This window comes from Varanus komodoensis, unplaced genomic scaffold (assembly GCF_004798865.1).
Source record: "Varanus komodoensis strain SLA01 unplaced genomic scaffold, ASM479886v1 scaffold1, whole genome shotgun sequence".
NCBI lineage: Eukaryota > Metazoa > Chordata > Lepidosauria > Squamata > Varanidae > Varanus > Varanus komodoensis.
Window position 1 is genome coordinate 27922467 of NW_025335268.1, and position 22180 is coordinate 27944646.

Here is a 22180-nt window from a genome sequence, read left to right on the forward strand (position 1 = left end):
TGCTTCCCCCTCAAGTCAGCCTCTTTGGCATGCCCCAAAGCGCGTGCCAGCGCCTCCACCTGGATCGACCCCGCCCGGAAGCCGGATGAGGATCCTCCTCCAGCAAGACCCCGGTGACAACCTGGGAGGTACCCCAGGAGGCTTCGCGTGCTGCAACCATGGCGACGCGCCTCGCCCCGCCCAGCGCGGGGACGGGCGCCTCGCGATTGGCCAGGAGGTGGAGCGCTCTCGCCCTCTGCCCCCTGACCCTGCGCGGCAGCGGCGGCGGAGGTGGAGGTAGCAGCAGCGGCTGCTGCCCGTTTCCTGCTGGCCTGGCGGCGGCTGGTGCCGCTGCTGCAGCACTGGGCGGGCGGGAGAATGCGGCGCAGGTCTCGGCTGCTGCTCTGCTTCGCTTTCCTCTGGGTGCTGGGCATCGCCTACTACATGTACTCGGGGGGAAGCGCCGCGCTCGCCGGCGGGAGGAAGGTGAGGACGAGCAAGCGAGACCGGGCGCCGTCGCGACTCTCAGGAGATGAGGCGGGCGGGCGGGTTTTCCCTTTCGCTTCCATCCTCCCCTCCGTCCCCCTCATTAGGAAGGGGCGATTTCTCGTCTCGGCATTTCCGCCCAAGCCGACGCTTCGCCTACTGTGGCGTCTCCGCGCTTGACGCCGTTCTTCGCTTGTGTCGCCGCGGCTTACCTTAGCCTGTCGCCTTGCCCGTTCCCCACGGAGCCTCCCGACTCCCACAAGTCCTCCCCTATTGTGAGGGCCGTTTGCCTTTCCCCCCTTCTCCTCAGGGAGTTTGCTCCTGAGCTCCCTTTCCACCTCGACGGTCCTTCCATTTCTCCTCTTTCTTTTCCTCCTCCCCCTCCTCAAAAAGCTCCTCCATCCCTTTCTCAAAATGCCCTTAATTGTGCGTGTGTGTGGCTCCTCTGCGAATGGTGTTCGGGTTTCAGGCGGCGTTCCCTCCTCGATTTCTGTCATGTGAAATGCGCCCAGGGCTGCCGCCGCCGCTACCCATTTCCGCTACTACGGAACGTGTATGTCTAGCAGGAGACTACTTCTCCCTTCATGGCGAGGGGTGAGTGAGAAGGCGGCTCCCCTGTCTTAGACGAGAAGACTTCCAGGCACTGTTTCCCAGAGGAGAGGAGGCTGCCTCTGTCCACTGAGCGGGTGAAGGGCTCGCCCCATTTTGCACGCGTGTATTTTGCTCTCTCGCACGCGCGCACACGCGTTCCAGCGTTACTTTTTCGTCCCCGCCCCATCCAGAAACTGACACGAGGTGAAGCTGCTTCTGCCTCGCTCTCTACAGACACGGGGAAGCCGTGGGGGCCGGGAGAGCAGCTCCCCTGCAAACACGGGGCTTTTCTACCTTCTGTTTCCTCGCCTGGCGCTCTGGGAAGAGGAGGGGAGAGGAAAGAGAGGCTCTCGCCTGGCTTTCCCTGTAGAACCGCATTCTTTTAAAAAGGCAGATGGATTCTTTGCGGACTTCGGTCTGGTTTCCAACTCGTCACTGCACTGAGTCGCTTCCAAGCCAACAGGAGGGAGCCACGTCGTAGCTTGTGGGGAAATTAGCGTGGGAGGCAGTGTTATTAGGGGAATGGGGAAAGCTGGTTCGGAATTGGTTTGGAGGGGTGTGTGTGTGTGTGTGTGTGTTCGTTTTTAAAGAAATTAGTCACTCATAGGATTTCGAGCCTGGATTCATGGGCTCTCTTTTCGGAATACTTACATACACACGCACCAGCCGCCTCCTTTACATGTTCAGAAGTACGTTCATTGCCTCTTGTCTACATGAAGAAATAATGTAGCGTAGTTGTTTCCTCTATACTGAAAGCATAGTTGAATGTAGATTTATTGCCCTCCCCAATCATTAGCTATTATTTTTCTAAGTCTTGTGTTAGTGTTGATTGGTTTAACTATAATTAGCTTTGATCTTCGGATTTGCGGTGTATAAAGAACAGTCACGTTCCCCATGCCAGTTCTTTCGATTGTCCTTTTGAAATATGTCTTTATAGCACCAGATTCATGTTGCACAGAAATAGATGGTTTTTGTAGATGTACTATACTGGCTATTTTTCCCCATGATTATTCACTGGGCAAGTAATATTTCTGATGATATATGTTGAATCAGAGGTAATTTTCTAGAGTTCAAGTTCTCCCTGATCCAACAGTGAATAGTAATGAGAAATCTTAAGACTCTTTTATTAACATTAAAGTGTTTATTTAATTGCTTTGTACAGTAGAATTCAGTCCAGTGGTTTGACAATCCACATTTCTATAAAGTGTTCACATTAATAAACTGACGATAAAGATTCAGCATAACAGATTAATCTGATTATATGAACACAAGATAAAATTCTAACTACAGGTAACTTCAGTTAGGTGCAGTAAAAATGGCAGTGATATTCATCTTAAATTTGAGAACCAAAAGTCTTGTTATTTAAAACAGTAATTCAAATTATGTTTCCAGAGGTATTACAAAATGAGTGATCACCTTGTGCTCAAAAAGGCTGTTATAAACATTATATCTCAGCATAGCTAAGAAAGATGCTGCATTGGTTGTTATAATGGAAAATTTAGTGTAAAGCCTGCCATTTTAGGGAAATTTGCAATATTCATAGAATCAAAGTAGGGATTTAACATAGATGTAAAGTGAAGAAATCCAGTGCCCAAAGTAATAGCCCAGTGGTGCTGAAGGACTGTGACCACAAGTAGGGGAAATTAACAATTATACATGGATTGGTGATTTAGGATTCTATTTTCTCTCAATGAAGCATAACATTTAATCCCAACCTTTAGAATGGCTTAGTAATTGTAAACAGAAAAAGAGGTGTGTAAATGTAATAGCTTTTGAAATTGTTGTAAAAGGCTCATTAACATGGGATGTCAGACCTTGAAATAGAAGTTGAAGTGCTCTGTATGTTTTATGAATAGAAATCCAGCTGCTGGGAAATCAGGAAAATCACCAGATTCACTGCACTTTTTTTATTACTTTTAAAGCAAATCACTGCAACATTGAAGTATCATGTTTTGTGGACCAAAGTTTTGACTATTTGTCATTTACATGGTATTACAATGATTCTTTCTGTGAAGAATTGATTGTAAAGTGACATCCTGTGGACACTTGGCCATGAGTAAGTCCCATTGAACTCAGTGGAACTTTTGAGTTAGATATGCATACTATTGCACTGTATTTTTTTTTTAGAAGAAAATGCTCTATAGACTGTTAGCTCATTCATTTCAGCAAGTTTCAGACTCATCTTCTCTGCTTGCTTGCACTGTCACCTGTTCCTGCTTTTTTCTTGTACTGTACATAATTGTGCCTGATGATGCATCAAAACAAGTAGAGAAAGCTACAGGCATAGACAAGGGGATCACTGCACTGGTTTCTAGATAATAGTGATCAGTGCAAAGCAAAAATGATGTGATATTTTATTATATTTATATTATATCCTTCTTCCAAGGAACTCAGGATGGCACATTCTCTATCCTTACAACAATATGTGAGTAGATTAGGCTAAGAGATAGTGGCTGGCCCAAAATCACTCAAGAAGCTTTATGGTTGAGGAGGGATTTGAGCCCTCATCTTCTGTTCTAGTCCCAGCATTCTAACCACTCAACTATGTCTAATAAGGCCATCTAATATGTTCATGACAGTGCTGAACTGAACAGAGCTGAACTTAAAACGAGGGTCTTCCTGGAATCGGGCTCAGTATGTTATCCACTTCTCTATGCCATCGGTTTCAAGGGTGACCAACATTTGTGGGACATTCTTAAGACAGTAGTCTTGGATCATAAGTATAGCTTGTTATACTATTTTACTTCATGAATTATCTGGCTTTATATAATAAACAAATGTGCTACCTGGAAGTAAGGGCTTCTTTGCTATGGAGAACAAAGAGTGCTAACATAACTCTCTCAATTTATGAAAATAATTTTTCCTAAGTGGGACAGAAAACTTTTATCAGATCATACCAAAAACTTAATAGAGACAAAATTTATTTGTTTATTAAATTTATATACTGCACACAATAGTCCCCCTGGGACTTCCTTGTCTCCAGGGATGACTTTATGCAACAGATTGTTAGTCTTACACTGGGAATTTTTGCATAGTTCCTTAAAAACTGTGTGTGCTCATTTCCAGTTTGATTGTTTGACTTATTATTGTAGGGTGCAACACCCTACACCCTACAACTTATTGTTGTATGGTGCAGTCCTAACAAGAAAAAATCCTACAACTCACAGCATCCCTCTAGTCACCAGTGTTGGATAGGATGTGCTGGAAATTGCAGGATTAAATATGCATAAAATTATGCTGCAAGTATACTAGTCCTTTCATGTGTTTGTGTCCTCTTCACAGCAAACCTGTTATCCACACTCTTGAGATAGTTAATTAATTAAAGTTATATGTTTTGAGATTGTGGACACTCTATGATTATTTAGCATCTAGTAAGCTATGAATGAATGAAAATTCCAATTGTGTAATGGAAAAATGTAATGAATAGAAGAGGAAGGATGTGGAGACAAGCTTGTTATGTTATCTTGCTACCAAAAAATAAGAAGTTCTTTAATGGAAAACATTTCTTTGGCTTAGGACTGCATGAACTAACTTCAATCTTAGAAATATGCATTTTAAAATACAATTTATTTATTTAAATTTATTAGATTTATATCCCACCTTTTTTCTTTTAAAAAAACTCAGAGTGACTTAAATCATTCTCTTCCTCCTGCTCTCAGTCTTATCCCCACAAGAAACCTGTGAGGCTGAGAGTCTGTGACTGCCCGAAATCACCCAATTGGCTCCATTCCTGAAGAGGGACTAGAATCCAGATCGTCTGAGTCCCACTATGCCACATATATTCAAGTTTGCTTAGCAAATCCCACTGTGTTGTTCATTGTGTTTAGGATGGATATAGTGGTTAAGAGTTCTGGACTGGGACTTAGGAGGTAGGGATTTTAGTACCCACTCAGCCATGAAGCTCTCTGTGTGACTTTGTACCAGTCATTGCTTCTCAGCCTAGTCTATTTCACAGGATTGTTTTTGTGAGGATAAAATGGAGAGGAGGAGCACCTTATAAAGTAACTTGGGTTGTTTGTAAAAGAAAGAAAAGTGGGCTATATATGTAATGTAATAATATTTTGCCACATGTCAGCATGCTGGCTCAGAAGTGCTCTTCAGTTTTGCTTTCTGTCAATAGCCTTTGATTGGCTGGGTTGTAGTATGATGTGAGAATCCACAGTACTGGATTATATAGGAATCAAACAACCCATTGCTCTGAGTTTCTATGTCACATTAACAATGTATGACCCAGCTGCTCACAGGTTTTTGATTAAAAGTGTTGCATGGGAAGCTGCATGTTTGCTGCCTCTGCTTGTGCTTGGCAAATCATGGATTAATTAACCAGTGATCATATTTCAAAGGAGAATGGACTGTTGCAGTTCTGGGGTGGACAGAGTGCAGGCTTATAAAATCTGCTTTGGTATTTGCTAGAATCCCAAGATCCCTGAATCAATTCTAAATGAAAAATAGTGGGTTTGAGGCCAGATATACTGTTAGAATTCTCGGGACACATACCTCGTCCCAGAAAAAGGACTGGAAGTCAGAAACCCTTGTCAGCCTCAAGATTTAGCAGTCGGTCCTGCTCGATCTTCTCTCCACACAGTGTTAATTCATATGTGACAAAATGGTAGGATCCCTGGGCTGAATCCAGATTTATCTTCCACTCTTGGGAGTATCTCCTGAATGGAGTTCCACTTGCCATGCTGCTGTCCCAGGCAGTGGTAAGCGTAACATGACTTTTGCCTTTCTTTCCCTTCCTCTTGTGCCCTATCTTGTGCCCTCTAAAAACTTAGGCTTGGATGATTTTCTAGAGTAGAAGTTGTGAAGGCACAAGAGGCTACAGGACATTGGTAAAACATGGCTCCCCATCTCTTCTGCCAGCAGGAGTTCTCTATTGGATCATATGCTTTCTGTGGTTGGAAGGAATCCTTCTGTTTGTAGATTGCAGTCTAGATCCAAGCCACTGGCTTTTCAGTGGAAGACAATAGAAAATGCAGCATTGTTTTCTTTTTAAATAACACTTCTTGTAAAATCAAGGGCATGAATTTTAAAAAAATCAATAGCATGATTGATTGACAGAAATCCTTAGGCATCTTTAATATTGCTGTATGTTGTTGTTCAGTGAAGTTGTGTCAACCAATCACTACCCAATGGACAACATTCATCCATGCTGTCCTGTCCTCCACCATCCCCCGGAGTCCACCTACATAAGCTCACACTAAATGTTTCAGTGACTCCATCTAGCCACCTCAGCCTCTGTCATCCCTGTCTTCTTTTGCCCTCAAGTGTTCCCAGCATTAGGCTCTTTTCCAGTGAGTCTTTCCTTCTCATTAGGTGGCCAAAGTATTTGAGTTTCATCTTCAGTATGTGGCCTTCTAAAGAGCAGTCCTCTGGGACTGACCGGTTTGATCGCCTAGCAGTCCAAGGGACTTGCAGGAGTCTCCTCCAGCACCACAATTCAAAGGCCTCAATTCTTGGCCTTCCTTATGGTCCAGCTTCCACAGCCACAGCCATACATTGCAACTGGGAAAACCATAGCCTTGACTATACACACTTTTGTTGGCAGGGTGATGTCTCTGCTTTTTAGTATGGTATCTAGATTTGCCATAGCTTTCCTCCCCAGGAACAAGCTTCATTTAATTTCTTGGCTGCAGTCCCCATCTGCAGTGATCTTGGAGCCCAGAAAAATAAAATCTGTCATTACCTCCATTTCTTCCCCATCTATTTGCCAGGAAGTGATAGGACTGGATGCCATGATCTTAGTTCTCTTAATGTTGAGTTTCAAGCCAACTTTTGCGCTCTCCTCCTTCACCCGCATCAAGAGGCTCCTTAGTTCCTCTTCACTTTCTGCCATGAGAGTGGTATCATCTGCATATCTGAGGTTGTTGATATTTCTCCCAGCAATCTTAATTCCAATTTGTGATTCATCTAGCCCCGCCTTTCTCATGACGTGCTCTGCATATAAGTTAAATAGGCAGGGGGACAATATACAGCCTTGCCATACTCCTTTCCCAGTTTGGAACCAATTAGTGGTTCCATGTCCAGTTCTCACTGTTGCTTCTTGATCTGCATATGGGTTTCTCAAGAGACAGATAAGATGGTCTGGTACTCCCATCTCTTTAATAATTTGCCACAATTTGTTGTGATCCACACAATCAAAGGCTTTAGCATAGTCAATGAAGCAGAAGTAGATGTTTTTCTGGAACTCCCTAGCTTTCTCCATGATCCAGTGTATGTTGGCAATTTGATCTCTAGTTCCTCTCCCTCTTCGAAACCCTGCCTGTACTTCTGGTAGTTCTCAGTCCACATACTGCCAGAGCTTAGCTTGTAGGATTTTGAGCATCACTTTGCTAGCATGTGAAATGAGTGCAATGGTGCGGTAGTTTGAACATTCTTTGGCATTGCCCTTCTTTGGGATCAGAATGTAAACTGACCTTTTCCAATCCTGTGGCCACGGTTGAGTTTTCCAAGTTTGCTGGCATATTGAGTGTAGCACTTTTACTGCATTGTCTTTTAAGATTTTGAATAGCTCAGCTGGATTTCTGTCACCTCCACTGGCTTTGTTGTTGCTCAGACTTCGTAAGGCCCATCTGACTCACATTCCAGGATGTCAGTGACCACCCCATCATGGTTATCAGGGATGTTAAGCTCTTTCTTGTATAGTTCCTCTGTGTAATCTTGCCACCTCTTAATCTCTTCTGCCTCTGTTAGGTCCCTGCCATTTTGGTCCTTTAGCATGCCCATCTTTGCATGTAACGTTCCCTTCATGTCTCCAGTTTTCTTGAAGAGATCTCTGGTCCTCCCTATTCTGTTGTTTTCTTCTATTTCTTTGCACTGTTCATTTAAGAAGGCATTATTATCTCTTCTAGTTATTCTCTGGGATTCTGCATTCAGTTGGGTTTATCTTTCCCTTTCTCCCTTGCCTTTCGCTTCCCTTCTTTCCTCAGCTATTTGTAAAGCTTCTTCAGACAGCCATTTTGCTTTCTTGCATTTCTTTTTCTTTGGGATGGTTTTCGTTGCTACCTCTTGTACAATGTTGCAAACCTCTGTTCTTAGTTATTCAGGCACTCTGTCTATCAGATCGAATTCCTTAAATCTATTTGTCACCTCTACTGTGTATTCATCAGGAATATGATTTAGGTCATACCTGAGTGGCCTAGTGCTTTTCTCTACTTTCTTCACTTTAAGCCTAAATTTTGCAACAAGAGCTTCATGATCTGAGCCACAGTCAGCTCCTGGTTGAGTTTTTACTGACTGTATAGAGCTTCTCCATCTTTGGCTGCAGAGCACATAGTCAGTCTGATTTCTGTGTTGATTGTCTGGTGATGTCTATGTGTAGAGTCATCTCTTGGGTTGTTGGAAAAGAGTGTTTGCTATGACGAGTGTGTTCGCCTGACAAAATCCTGCCAGCCTGTGCCCTGCTTCATTTTGTACTCCCAAGACCAAACTTGGGTGCCCCTGAATGGCATAGCTCATATTTTTATCGAACTATGCAAGGCCCTTCACCACATCAAGGCTGTGATCTATGAAGGGGAATATTTATTTATTTTTCAATTTATATCCTGCCTTTTTCCTACAAAGGGCTCAAGGCAGCTTACATCATCTCTCCTCCTCCATCTTATCCCCGCAACAACAACCCTGTGAGGTAGGTTGGGCTGAGAGTCTGTGACTGACCCAAAGTCACCCAGTTGGCTTCATGGCTGAGCGGGGACTAGAACCCGGATCATCTGAGTCCCAGTCCCATGCTCTTAACCACTACACCACACTGGCATATTACTGTATACATGATATAAAATCTTAATCTATGGCTTCTTATAAAGCATATTATGGATTAATGAAGTGGTAGGGATAGTTAGCTTTTTGAAGGGCATATACGATAATGCATCAAGTCATGTTGAGCTTCTAAAAAAAGGATGTCCCCAGACTGAATAGAGGGCTATCACTAAGTGTGATGCTAAAAATACTTAAATGGGTGAATTGCAAATTGGAGTACTTTTTCCGAATGTGTGTGTAAAACTTAGATTACTTAATTAACTGATGATGAAAAACTTGCCATTACTGCTGCATACTGGTGACTTATGTGGCTCTTGAATATGGATGTTTGCCAGGCAGGGAAACAGTGGCTTATTGAATGAGACAGTCTTGGCAGTTTTCCAGTGACCTGCAAAAGTGTTGGGATTATTTCCTTCTTTTAGTCCTCCTTTCAGAATGGTTTTAAATGTCATGGCCTAAGAATATGGTCTTTTAACTTAAAATGGTTAAATGTACTTTCAGTTTAGGCTCCTTTGGGCTATGTTAACAACTTTACAAACTCTATAAGTAAATTTCTCATAAATTTATTTTTACATACTTAAAATAACATGTCACATATGACACTAGTGCAGTGTTCTTCTAATTGCATCTTCCTTCTGCACCTCTTTTATGATAAACTCATGAATGAGTATTTAGCAGTGACCTAAGCCAAACCATACTGGTTGGGGATGATGGAAGTGAGAAATGGTGTTTAATTAGTTTCATTACAGACATATATGACATACAAGTTAACATGCAGAAGGTTTTCAGCAGAAGTAGTTTGTGAACATTGGACAAAACAGTGTCTTTATTCAAGAGAATTATTTTTGAGTTTTGTCATTTGTTGCAAGTTAGCATTACACCGTTACCATGCTTCTGCACCTTGATTCATTAAATTGCAGTAAAATTATCGATGTTTTCTTATTGTTCCAGAGCTTTAGGAGAACTCTAACTTAGGTTGTTGATTAGAGTGGAAATCAATCCCAAATTGGTGTGTGTGTGTGTGTTTCCATATTCTTGATGACCATTTTTTCAAGACAGATTTTAATTTCTGTCTACACTATCACTGCTTGAGTGAAGATTTCTAAAGAGTTCTTCAATATGCATTGAAGTATAGGTAATGATACTTGAAATCCATAGTTAGGCAATACCTTTATTAGAATCTATAAAAGAAATCATAAGTAGTGAGCAAGTTTTCAGAATCTCCAAAATGCTTAATCAGGTTGGATGTTAAGGGAGGGAGTGGGGGTGGGGGAAAGAAAAGCTGTCTTTATATCTTAGTCACAAAGCCTGCAATTGCAGGCTTAATTGGATTATTCTCTGCTAGATGCTTTAGAGGTTTCATGTTTCACCTTGCACTGCTGGGATAAAGAAGCACTCAGTGACTTGAATCCCATCTTTGAAAATATAAAATCCAGAAGTTATCTGAATTTATCAACAGCCTTGAGCAAAACATGCACATTTCTTTTTGGATAGACAGTGGAAGTAAAGAAAAAAACATAGTAGCTTTTATATTAGCAACACTCAATATTAATTTTCTAGGGAAAAAAATCAATGGAAGTTTAATGGGGTAATATTACTTAGTGGTTGGAGGGAATGTAACTCTTAAATGTAGCCTACTTCCAGTTGTTTGTATCACTTCTTAATTAGGTAAATTTTGTAGTCAGAGTCATTCAAAACGCAAAGAAATGTGAAGCCTGTATAGTAGCTAGTGGATTGTGATGCAATTAATTCTGTAGTCTGTTGCTTTATGGCATTTTAAGTATGCCTACATGAAGATATTGTAGTTATATTTGGTCTTCTTCCCCAACCTTAGCCACTGATTTGCTTAATATCTATCTTGATGAAGGGTTCTTAACATTGCAATTGTTTTGTGGCATTTTGGTTCTAGTAAACTTACTGCCCAACTGTGGAATTCAGATTATTTTTAATGGACTAATATAGTTTTATCTGGTTTGTATATAACTTGAAGATCTCAACCAAAATGATTATATTCTAGTTTGAAATAGCTATTAAATATGACCTAATGAAGCTTTGGATAGTAAAGTAATTGTTGATAAGTAGTACACCTAAATTTTCATTCTGGTAAAACTGGTGTTCTTTAGCAAATAGAAGTCAATCAGGTTTTCATTGAAGTCTCTATAGTGGCAAGTTTTGTCCTTTCCATTTTGCAAATTGCATCAAACAAGTCATGGTTAGTGTCATCAGTTTTTGTTTCATGCTTGTTGGCTATTTGGCACAGGGTTTTACTTAGTAGGTGGAAACAATACTACTGGTAAATCAGACCAGTTTGATTTAGATGGAGGTACTTAACCATATGAGTTTGGTGTGTCTGGCTGCTCATGAAACCATTATGTCAATCTGTTAAGTAACTTGCATGAGGAAGTCAAACTCTTACTGCATATGATAAAAGATTGTTAAGAAACTAGTGGCCATATACTGTTAGGCAGATTTTTTAAAAGAAGTATAATCAGTTTTCCAATGGAATACTGGTCCGTAGATGTTTAGCATATTATAGTATTGACTGCATAATTACAGAATTTTCTTCCACAGTTTTCTAGTAAAAATTAGTCATTCATTGTGTCTTCTTTTAAATAACTGTTTTAACAAATTAGCAACTGATTTGGAGGGCTTTATCCAGCTGTTAGTGTCCCATATAAAGTGAAGTAGTTAATAATACTTTTCTGGAGCTTTAATTACTAAATGTTTTGTTCAGTTGCATTAGTAAAACATCTGGCTTTCTTTTGATGTTCCCTGTGGGTGACAGCTGAATGACAAAATAATTGTTAAAAATACAGTAATAGCCTGCTGTGTAGGATGAAAACTGTGTTTAATATTTAGCAGGTTGTTTTAATAGCAGCTTTATCTCAACATGATATATTTGTTTTCTTATCAGAAATACCCATTGATAACCCAGTTTCTGCTATTTTTTAAAAAAGCTAAACACCATATTCTGCATAGAAACATCTTAAGGTTCATTTTCTACCTTGATACATTAATCTGTGACGTAAGTCAGTTGTGGTCCCTGTGCAAAAGTAACAGCCCATTCCCTGCATCCAGAGCAAAGCCTTGACTGCCCCCTTTCTTTCTGAACTCTCCTCAGAGAGAGCTGACTAGGAAGGGAAGGGCTAAGTTAGGTGCAGGGAGGGCGATGCTTTCTCACTAAAGTGTGGTTGGTCAACCATGAATGAAAGTACTTCTGAGGGAGGCAGTGAATACATTCCACTTCCCCATGAGATTTCAAAACATGCAGAAGGCAGAGTTGTGATTGAGATTTTTGTGTACTGTCAGAATAAGCTTAGGTATTGATTCTTGTGTCAGGCTTCCCGCTCTTGTCTGCCATATTGACAGGCTCTTAGCTGGTATGTTTTAAAAGGCAGTGTTCCAGTTTTCTATTTTGTCAGATTGGCTATTTGATGCTTTTCGAGCAGGAAGTGCCTAGTAGTAGTTTAATGTTAGAAATGTTAGAGGTGATGGAGTTCTATCAGCTGCACTGTTAATTATTTTTACTACTAGGGCAGCTGACTTAGCAGTTTTGGAAAAAACTGAATTCCAGACTTGAAGAGATTTTAGTTATATAGATTTCAAGTTTGTGAATCTGGGCTAAAAACCATAGTCAAAATAAGACTACCATAGGTTTCTTGGAAACAGCATGCTCGTGGTCCATCGTCCTAGCACCTTTTGTGGTTGACTGTTCATTCTTTTCAAAGAATGCTGCTAACTTTAGGCCTAAGCAGTTCAGTTAGAGTATTAGCTGGCACATCTGATGTGCCTGTTACCTTTTTTTTAATCAATGAGGAGGTTAATTCAAATTTGGATTTGTATCAGTGATGAATAATATTTATTAACATGTATTTATTAGACTTGTAAAATAAAGTCATTTATAACAGACTTGTATACGGCTTTTGACACCCTTTCCTAAAGTTTGTAAAAACCAAGTTTGTTACAGTATGAAAAGAAATGCTATATATGTTGGATCCATGAACTGTCCAAAATTGTCCAAAAACATAGTAACATATTGGAAATAGATAACTACATCTTTTCTGTGATGGTGAGGAAGATTGCATTACATGATATCCTGTCTTTTTTCTCCTTGTGAGAGCCAGTGAATGGCCCAACATTGAGCTTCATGGCTGAGTGGGAACTCGAATGTGGATCTCCTGAGTCTTACTCAGCACTCTAGTAACTATATCAGACTGGCTACGTCTGCTTCCCAGCCAGGAAGAAAATGAACTCTTCATGTCCTAGGCTGCTTCAGCTCACAAATTGGCTCCATGTAACCAAATTTATTTCACTTCAACCTGAAAACACCTGCTGAGGTCACTATACCAGGAGCTGGCAAACTTTTAGCAAGAACTTCTGTTCAAAGAGATGAGAAAAAAGGGGAAGGGCTTTTCTTGCAATTTTTTTGTAAATATGACATGGGCTTGTTGTAGCTTCTCATTTCACTTCTCAATACTTGATAGAAAACGCATGTGCTTTATAAAATCATTTTTACAGAGGGAGCTGTTTGTGTGAACCAGTTCCCTTGAGGAAAAGAGCATTGCACAGTGTGAGAAGGAAAGGAGCCCTTCAAGCATCGAAACATTGTTTCCTCAAAGAAGTAAGACTTCAAAGATATTTTATTTAAAGATTAGGTTCAGATTCATTGACTAGCATTAATACTACTAGGAAAGCTCTGAAATACACATCTCACAATGCTGTTAATTGATCAGTTGGTGCAATTAATGCTCCATAAACACAGATTACAATAGTTCTTTCCAGTTAAGATGACCAAAAAAATCTGTAATGAATTAGAACTTTGGCCTGTTACGTTTACTGTGCCAGATTTTCTTGGAAAGAGACTGAAGTGCCAGTGTAGATCTATCTTCCAGAATAGTTAAGGCAATGGGACTGAACAGCACTTTCATCTTCCCATATTAAAAATTTTCTTCAAGCCTGCTTGAGGAGTGCCTAACAGGTGCGTGTTCCTTGTTCTGCCCTTGTCATGCTTTAAAATAGATACTAACTCTTCCTGCAGTTGACTACTTTATCTTATGTCCATTGATCTGAACAAGAAGAAGAGTTAGGTGTTTTGGTGCAATTCTTTTTCCATTGTGTAATGCCAGAAGTCAAATTTCCATTATGTGCTAATAGAATTAGAACTGTAAAATCATGTGGAAGGGGTTGATTTCTGGTTATTTCTCATGCTGAAGTTGCCTCTCTTGGTCACCATACTGGACAACCACTTACATGATTTCACTGTTCTAATACCATCAAAAGAAACTGGAATGCCAACATGAGGAAGTAATAATATTGCAGGATTGGCAAGGGTACAAGATGAAGGTAGGTTAAAAGATAAAGTAATTCATTTATTTAAATTTCATAGACTAAGATTAGTAAAGTAATATAGGTATTTGTTTAGTTCAGCACTTTTGAAGATGAATTAAAATGCTTTGTCATTTCCTTGATCTTGTCTTCCCCCAAGCCCCATTTCATTATTTATGTTATTTTTCTTTGCCTGCAAAAATCATAAAAGGAAGAAAAGCAAGAAAAGTCAAACCAAGAAAAAGAAAGAGACACATTCATGTGCTGGATACAATTTTGATGAGTTGGGATGGAAGATACTTGAGAGGCCCAATAGAATTTCGGTGTAATGAGTTATGTTATCTAGGATTTCATCCGATCTTAACCATTAACCAGGTTATTCAGTTATAGGGCAAAGGTTTCTTCTGCCATTCATTTCTAGCATGTGTTTCCTTGATATTCAGCCATACTTTTAGTAGAAAAAAACAGCTGTGTGAAGTGCCATATTTTTCGCTCTATAAGACGCACCTAGTTTTTAGAGGAGGGATCCATGGAAAGCTTCCTGATAATCACGGGCACATTCCCCATCACTTCCTCATGGGCTTCATTAAAAGACGGGTTGCCATTTGAAAACACACACCAACCTGTGATTAACAGCTCTCACCTGCACCAGAGGAGGGGGGCGGAGCAGGGTGTGCCGAGCGCGTGCCGGCCAGGTGTGGTGCAGCCAGGCCGGCAGCGTGCCGGTGGTGGTCTTCTGGGTGGCGTGGCGGCAACGGCAGGTCTTCCTGGGCGGTGGGGGTGAGCAGTCCGTCTCTCTGTGCGGCCAGCGGGTTAAAGCCCACAGCTCCTCCTCCTCCACACTGCTCCCCCTGAGCAGCATAGCTCTCACCTGCGCCAGAGGGGGGTGTGCCGAGCGCGTGCTGGCCAGGTGGTGCCACGTGGTGCAGCCGGGCCGGCAGCGTGCCGGCGGTGGTCTTCCTGGCGGCACGGCGGTGGCGGCGGCAGGTCTTCCCAGGGGGTGGGGGTGAGCAGTCCGTCTCTCCGTGTGGCCGGCGGGTTAAAGCCTGCGGCTCCTGCTCCTCAGCACCGCTTCCCCCGAGCGGCACAGCTCTCACCTGCGCTGGGGGGGGGGGAGGTGGAGCAGCGCGCGCCGAGCGCGTGCTGGCCAGGTGGTGCCACATGGTGCAGGCGGGCTGGCAGCGTCCTGGGCATTGGGCACACACACATTCGCTCTATAAGACGCAGACATTTCCCCTTACTTTTGAGGGGGGAAAAGTGCGTCTTATAGAGCGAAAAATACAGTACTTGTGTGTATTTTCCACAATGATAATAACTTAATGCTAGATAGTAATCCACATAAATCAGGAGAGGGGCAAAGCAGCACCAAATATTTTTAGAGCAGCCCTATTGCCACAAGGCAGTAGGAATATTTCATATTTTAATTAACAAGAAAGTCTGCAACTGTCTTCCAAAATCCCAATAGGAATCTTACCAGAGCCATTTTTCTGACTAGGTTCTTATTCTATTGTAGAAATAAGGCTTGGGGGGGGGGGTGTCAGAAAGAAAGAATGCTAAAATTGTTGCAAGGGGAAGGTAATGACAATTGAACATGGAGTTTTTGGCTCAGGGGAGGAATCTTCTATGCTTTCCTTTCTCTTTGGCACCACTTCAAAAAGCTGAAGGTCATCAATGAAGGCCTGCCAACAAGTTCCACCCACTAAGGAGGTTAGGGAAGAGGCTGCAAGGAGGAGGGCTTTTTCTGTGCTGGCACCCCAGGTATGGAATGCATTCATCAGGTGCCTACTCTGATGCCTACTTAAGGTGCCTACTTAAACTTAAAAAAGTTTAAGTTTTAGGCGCCTTACTTAAACTTTTCTTTTCTGGCGCACCTATGGTAGCACTGAGATTATTTTTGCATCAATTTGCTCCTTAATTACTAATTCAAGTGCTATTCTTCTTGAGAATTTTTATGTTATTTTATCTTTTGTATTTTAATTATTTTATTTGTATTACCTATTGGTAATATTATTAGAATGGCCACCCAGAGAGTGTGATGCTAATAGGTGACTTTTAAACAAAATAAATTGTAATGATCTTTCACTGTTAGCAGTTGGGGTAAGAGCAGGAAATAGTATTGTGCAGTGGAAAATGTCTTAACCAGAGTTAACCTTGCTTTCTATTATTGCTTCAGTGCTTCTCTGGCCTTAGAGTGATTGCAGGAGATGCTGAGGAATTGAGTTGCTCTTCACTATTGAGAATATTTCTTAGTATCACAAGGGCAAGTGTGCATATAAGGCTCTTTTTTGGTGGCCTTTTGGAGGTGGGGTTGGAAGCACTGCCTGTTTTTGTACAAAGGATGAGATCCATCATTCCCAGCCCTCCATTTTTGTGTCTTCAGCGAGTATTGATACTGAAGTTTAGAAGAACATGAAGCTAAGGAGAAGTAGCTATGCAACTATTGTTTTAGCTTATCTGGACTGAACTGTGTTTGCCTTCAACTAGGCAATCCTTGATCAGGATATACATTACTACTTCCTCTAGGTTTGGTGAAAACGATGGAGAAAGATGGGTATAGATGGGGTGGGTGGAATTTCTGTCCTTCAGAGTTCTTTCCTGCCTTATTCTTTGTTTTTCATACAACATTTCAGAAAGAACATTGGTGCAGTATTTAACAGCTCAAGGGAAGTAAAAAAAAGTGTGTGCATGTGTAAAGAGCACATGTATAACTTGGATCCTAAGATGAGTTAGTATAAGAATATTCACAGAAGAAAAGTTTCCCATTCTTCATCCCAGCATTCCCTTGTACCACATCGCATTTTGTTCAGGAGGGCCCCCTCATCCTGCATCAGACACTCAGAGAGGCTTTGCAGGTAGCCCAGTTGCTTGAAAGGGAAAGGAGGGGAAATGAAACCTTTTTATATGTCCTTAAGTTAACTTAAGATCCAGCAATTCTCACCTCCCACACCCCATCCTTTATTGTTGCAAGGAGGATGGGTGGTATTCACTTTGTGAATTCCTTTGTTAATTGTCATAGGATCCGAGACTTATGCACTAAAGATTTTTTTTCTAGTTTAAATCATAGCTATTTAGGGAGTTCTACTTTGATAGAATACTCAGTGGCCTGGTTCAGATAATCCTATCTCAGTTTAAAAGACTGAGATTTTAATTAACTTTTTTCCACCTTTGCAACCTCTCCCTTTCCTTCTCAGTTTGCCTGAATTGAACGTGAAAATCTCCAGTTAACCACGGTTTCCCATTCCTTCCTTCCAAAACAAAAACCCTGGTTTCCAACTGCGGGAAAAGCCAGGGCCTTAAACTATGGTTGGAAGCTGATTAAAAATCTTTATCTGTAGTTTCTCTATTCAAATGGAATGAGATGCTATGGTTAATTGTAGAGCAGGGGTCTCAAACTCGTGGCCCACAGGCCAATTGCCGGGACAGGTGGGGCACGGGCGAGGGGCCCCGCGGCCTTCAAAGTGCTGGCGGCTCCTGGGCCGGCCACGGGATGAGCGGCCCACCACCATGCGGTGGTGGAATACTTGATGCGGCCCAGCCTCATCCAGACTCTACTTCCAGCGGCCCCCAGGTACGTTGAGTTTGAGACCCCTGTTGTAGAGGGTCTACTTTGCATTCAGGCATGCCATGAAGGGAGGAGGGAAGCAGTTGCATTCACATTTACATCTAGACATTTTTGTATTACTTTTATGACATTCTCTGGAGCCAAAGCTCAAAGGGTATCATGCATAATCAAAGCAAATACCAGAGAAAACAAAAGAGTATAAAAAAGTGATAAAACATGTTAGGAAGTAGCAGCAACAGGTTACAATAATGTTAAAAGAAAGCAGATAAAATGCTGAAAAGGATAGTTTTAAAATGCAACTTTTAGTATCTTAAAATAAGCAGTATTCACCATTTTTGAGGGCCTAGAGGAAGAAGATGCTGTTGAAAAATCAGCTGATTAGGCGCCAGACAGATAATACTAGGGAAAACTTTCCACAATTGGGAGCGTCTGCAGAAAAGGCCTTCTCACAAATAGCACTGAAGCTAGGTGTACTTGGAGCTGGGTCCAAGATGATGATCTCTATGCCCGCGCAAGAACATTTGTGAAGAGATTATCTTTCTGATGCTATGGTTGTAGGCTGGTTGGAAGGACTTCTCCAGTTTACACAAAAACACCTTGAATTAGGCCTGCAATTAATTAGGAGCTACTGAAAAAGGTACAGTCCTGGTGTAATATGAATATAACATGGAGAGCCAATGTGGTATAGTTAGTTGTAAGAATGTTGAGCTGAGATTTGAGAAATCCAGGGCTCTGAGCCCCAACCCCACTCCTCCAAGAAACTCACCAGGTATCTCTGGGTCAGGCACTGACTCTCAGCTTAACCTAATCATAGGGTTGTGAGAATAAAATGGAGAAAGGGGGATTATGTAAAATGCTTTGGGATTATTGTAGGAAAAACAGTGGGATATGAACATAAAAATAAGTAAAACCCCATATTTTATGCTAACTAAATTCTCTGAACTGTTTTCAAGGGCATGCCCAGATATGATGCATTGAAGTAACTGAAACAGGAGGTTACCAAGGCAGGAATCACTGAATTCAAGGTTTAAAGCTAAGATACATTCATCGGAATGTATCTGGGAGATAATCCAAATATGCCTCTTTGATTTTTTTTCTTTTTCTTCACACATTGACATTTTATTTAAAATTGGTTTACTGTTAAATTGGGTAAACTGATAAGATTATGGGTAAAGAGCTTTAGATGTCCTACCCAACTGCTTTAAACAATAAAAACAACAGTCCTTTTTTGAATTGGGCATGGGCTAACACTTGTTCACACTATACCCAAGAAATGAAATACCTGAAGAATGATCTAGTACAACTCTTTTATGTGCGATGCATGGTGCCATGCATATTTTAGGTTGTTAGCAGGGTTGTTGAATAGCTTAATGTGTAGACACCAATATTTTGGAACTCTGTTAAGAGATATGGTAAATAAAGCATTGAAGAAAAAGTACACACTATGGAATATGGGTTCTTTGCTTACCGTGGTGCCATTAAAAGGACTATTATACTCCTAAAAATAATCCTGTTTTACAGAAAATAGTAGTTCCTTCTGTAATTTGTGGTGAAGAATAATGTTTCCAGTCTTTGAACACAAAGTTTCTTTCCCTGTATCATACTGGAGCTGCCTCACTATCTTTAAAACTTTAATGCATTTATATCTGTAGTCATAAAACCAATGCTGCTATCCTGTGTTAATGCATTTTTTTCTGATGATAAGCTGAGTCCTAAAATGTACTTTCTATTTGCTTTGAAATGCAAGCACTTGCATTTTTAAAGTGGAATATGAACACTCTATGGTTGGTTGTTAAGGAGCTATTTTTTAAAAATTAAATGGTACCTTTATTTATATGATAGTTTATGTTAAAAATAATCTTTAAGGTGACTCACAGATAAAGTACCTTACTCAGTCTAATAAAGCCATTGTGAACAAAGCAGTGCTAGCACAAATACTACAATACTAACAAACAATCTCTACAAGAAGAAACACGAAACACAAACAAGAAGTACGTGTCCTCAGTAGAGAGTAGTTTTTACTGCCTTAAATTTTAAAAGGAAGTTATGCTTTGATCACTCATAAGTTATATGAATCAATTTTTTGAGCATTGATAACAAGTCATTTTTGAAGAAAAATACTGAAATAAATGCCAGGAAGGGTACTGAAAAAAGCTAGCTAAAGCATACCCTTCCATTTATTGAGAATATCAAAATTCCATGAATTTGGCAGCAAAATATGCTACCTTGTAAGATTTTTGTAGAAGATAGTGCAGTAAGTTTAATGTCCTGAATAGTAAGCAGTTCATAAGTAACAAAAAGGTATTTGTAGACTTGAGATAAGTTGATTACTTTTTACATGCTTTATAATGGGGTCGTTTTCCATAATGGGTACTCTCTTAAAATAGTTGATACTTACAGATCCATGGTGGAGATCATTCTTTACAATCTTTAGTCACTTTTCTGCATTAGCTTAAAAGAAGAAAAATACCAAACATTGTTGTCCTTGTTTAGCTTGTTCAAAACTTAACAGTGGTTTATTGAACTGTACTTGGAATTATTTGGAGTCTTGTGGTTATCCAATAAAGGCCGCAGTATTAATGTTTAACATTTGATTAATTTTGCCTGACATCAGATTCCTCATTATCTGATGTTTTTGATAGTGTATGTATTATGAAATAACCCATGCTTTGGTTGTCTTTGTGGTAGAGACAGTGTTCATTCTGTGTGGTTTACTTTAAGAAATGTAAAGCACTCTGCCCTCCAGATGGGTTGGACAGTAATTCTAATTTATGCTGTCTTCCCTTCTGGCTGGGAATGATGGAAGTTGTATGCAACACATCAAGAGGGCACCAGACTGGGCAAGGCTGCTGGAGCATCTCTTCAGAGCTTCAACTTATAGCTTGCTTCAACTTGTTCTTGCTTCATGGTGTTCACAGTTGTACAGTCAGCGGCAAGATAGACTGCTTTTTCTTTTTACAATATTGATCTGCAGTTTACTTTAGTCTTTACTTCTGATGAAGCACTAGGCTGTATGAGGAAAGCTTTTGCCCTGTAATTGTGTGTCAAATTGAACAAATATTGAAATGGTTACTAGTATCCTAAGGCTATTCTTTAAGCTATCACATCAGAAGGAAAAATATCTTTGCCATGCTCTCTAACAATACAAATGGAATTATGCTTTTTAGCTTTATTAAAAATGTTTTATACTTTCACCATTTTGTGCAATGATTACTACTGGTTGCCATTTGTCTTTTCATTTCTGCCCCTCATCTAATGCAGGGTGAATAAAAATCAAGTTAAAAGACATATTTTAATATAAATTGGATTTTAATAATTTATTTATTTCCCAAATCTTTGAAATTTTGTTTTGGTAAGATACAATAAGAAAGGAAAGAGGATACAGGAAAGGAAAGTGCCAGGGCTCAATCCACAAATACAGTATGTAACACCAACTTTTAAACATATTCACGAAAAAAACCCCCAAGATTCTCATTGGCTGTAATCCCATCAAAACAATTCAATTTTCAGCCAGATAAATTTTGTCTACTCTATTGCTTTAACTTTAAAGTAGTAATTACTGACGTTTATAAAAACTATATTTTCTTTAACAATTGCATCGCTTGTAATAAGCTTTACATCTTTGAGTAAATGGTTTGACTGGCCTTATGGTAATGTAGTTAGTTAATTTTGCCATTATTGCATAGTCAGCTAACTTGTTTTTCCAGTCCTCATCAGATGGACAGTCTTCAGCCTTACACTTTGAAGCAATTATCACTCTTGCCACTGCTGTCATGTAATTATATAACTCTGTCCATAATTTTTGGGATGCTTTCTGCTCCCGTGCTCAATAGCAAATTATTGGCATTCATTGGAAAGCCCATTTTAAGTATTTTCTGCATTTCCATATGCATCTGCTTCCAGAATCTTTTAGTTTTATCACGTGTCAACCACATAGAATGCCCAATTTTTACATTTCCAGCATTTTTCTTATCCATTTTCTGTGTATCTTTTAAGGTAATATACCATCGATAATACATCTTATATCAGTTTTCTGTTAATATTTGGCTTGCAATAAATTTATCTTTCATCCATTAGGCTTCTCATTGACATGATTGTATTTCTTCTTCAAGGTTCTGCAACCAGCTGTTCATCAATGTTTTAACTTGTTGAGTTTCAGGATCATGTTTCTGCAATAACTTGTAAATTCATTTTAGGAGATTAAGGTTTTGATGTTTAATTAGCATTTCAAAATCAGTGAGATTCCTCCTTACATTTTTTCCCCATTTGAGTTTCCTTTCTTAATTTTGAGACCAATTGATAATAAAGGAACCATTCTGTATTTTTTCCTTCATCATCTAATTCTTGCCACAACTTAATTCATCCTTGTTGGTCGATCATGTCTCCATGCGTTACAGTCATTATTTTTCCTCAAATGTTTCCCATAGTATGCTTCTATTGGAGATATCAATGGAAAAATCGGAGGACTAATTGTTCTTCCCA

At 40.3% G+C, this 22180-nt stretch overlaps 1 protein-coding gene across 1 annotated transcript in view; it reads left to right on the forward strand.

The window, feature by feature from the left end:
* The first annotated feature begins 280 nt into the window (after positions 1–280).
* GALNT2 (polypeptide N-acetylgalactosaminyltransferase 2) overlaps positions 281–22180 on the forward strand; it is an 81434-nt gene continuing 59534 nt past the window's right edge. The window contains exon 1 of the mRNA XM_044420669.1: positions 281–465. Within this exon, the coding sequence (XP_044276604.1) occupies positions 358–465 (108 nt within the window). The 5' untranslated portion in view covers positions 281–357. The remainder of the gene's footprint in view (positions 466–22180) is intronic.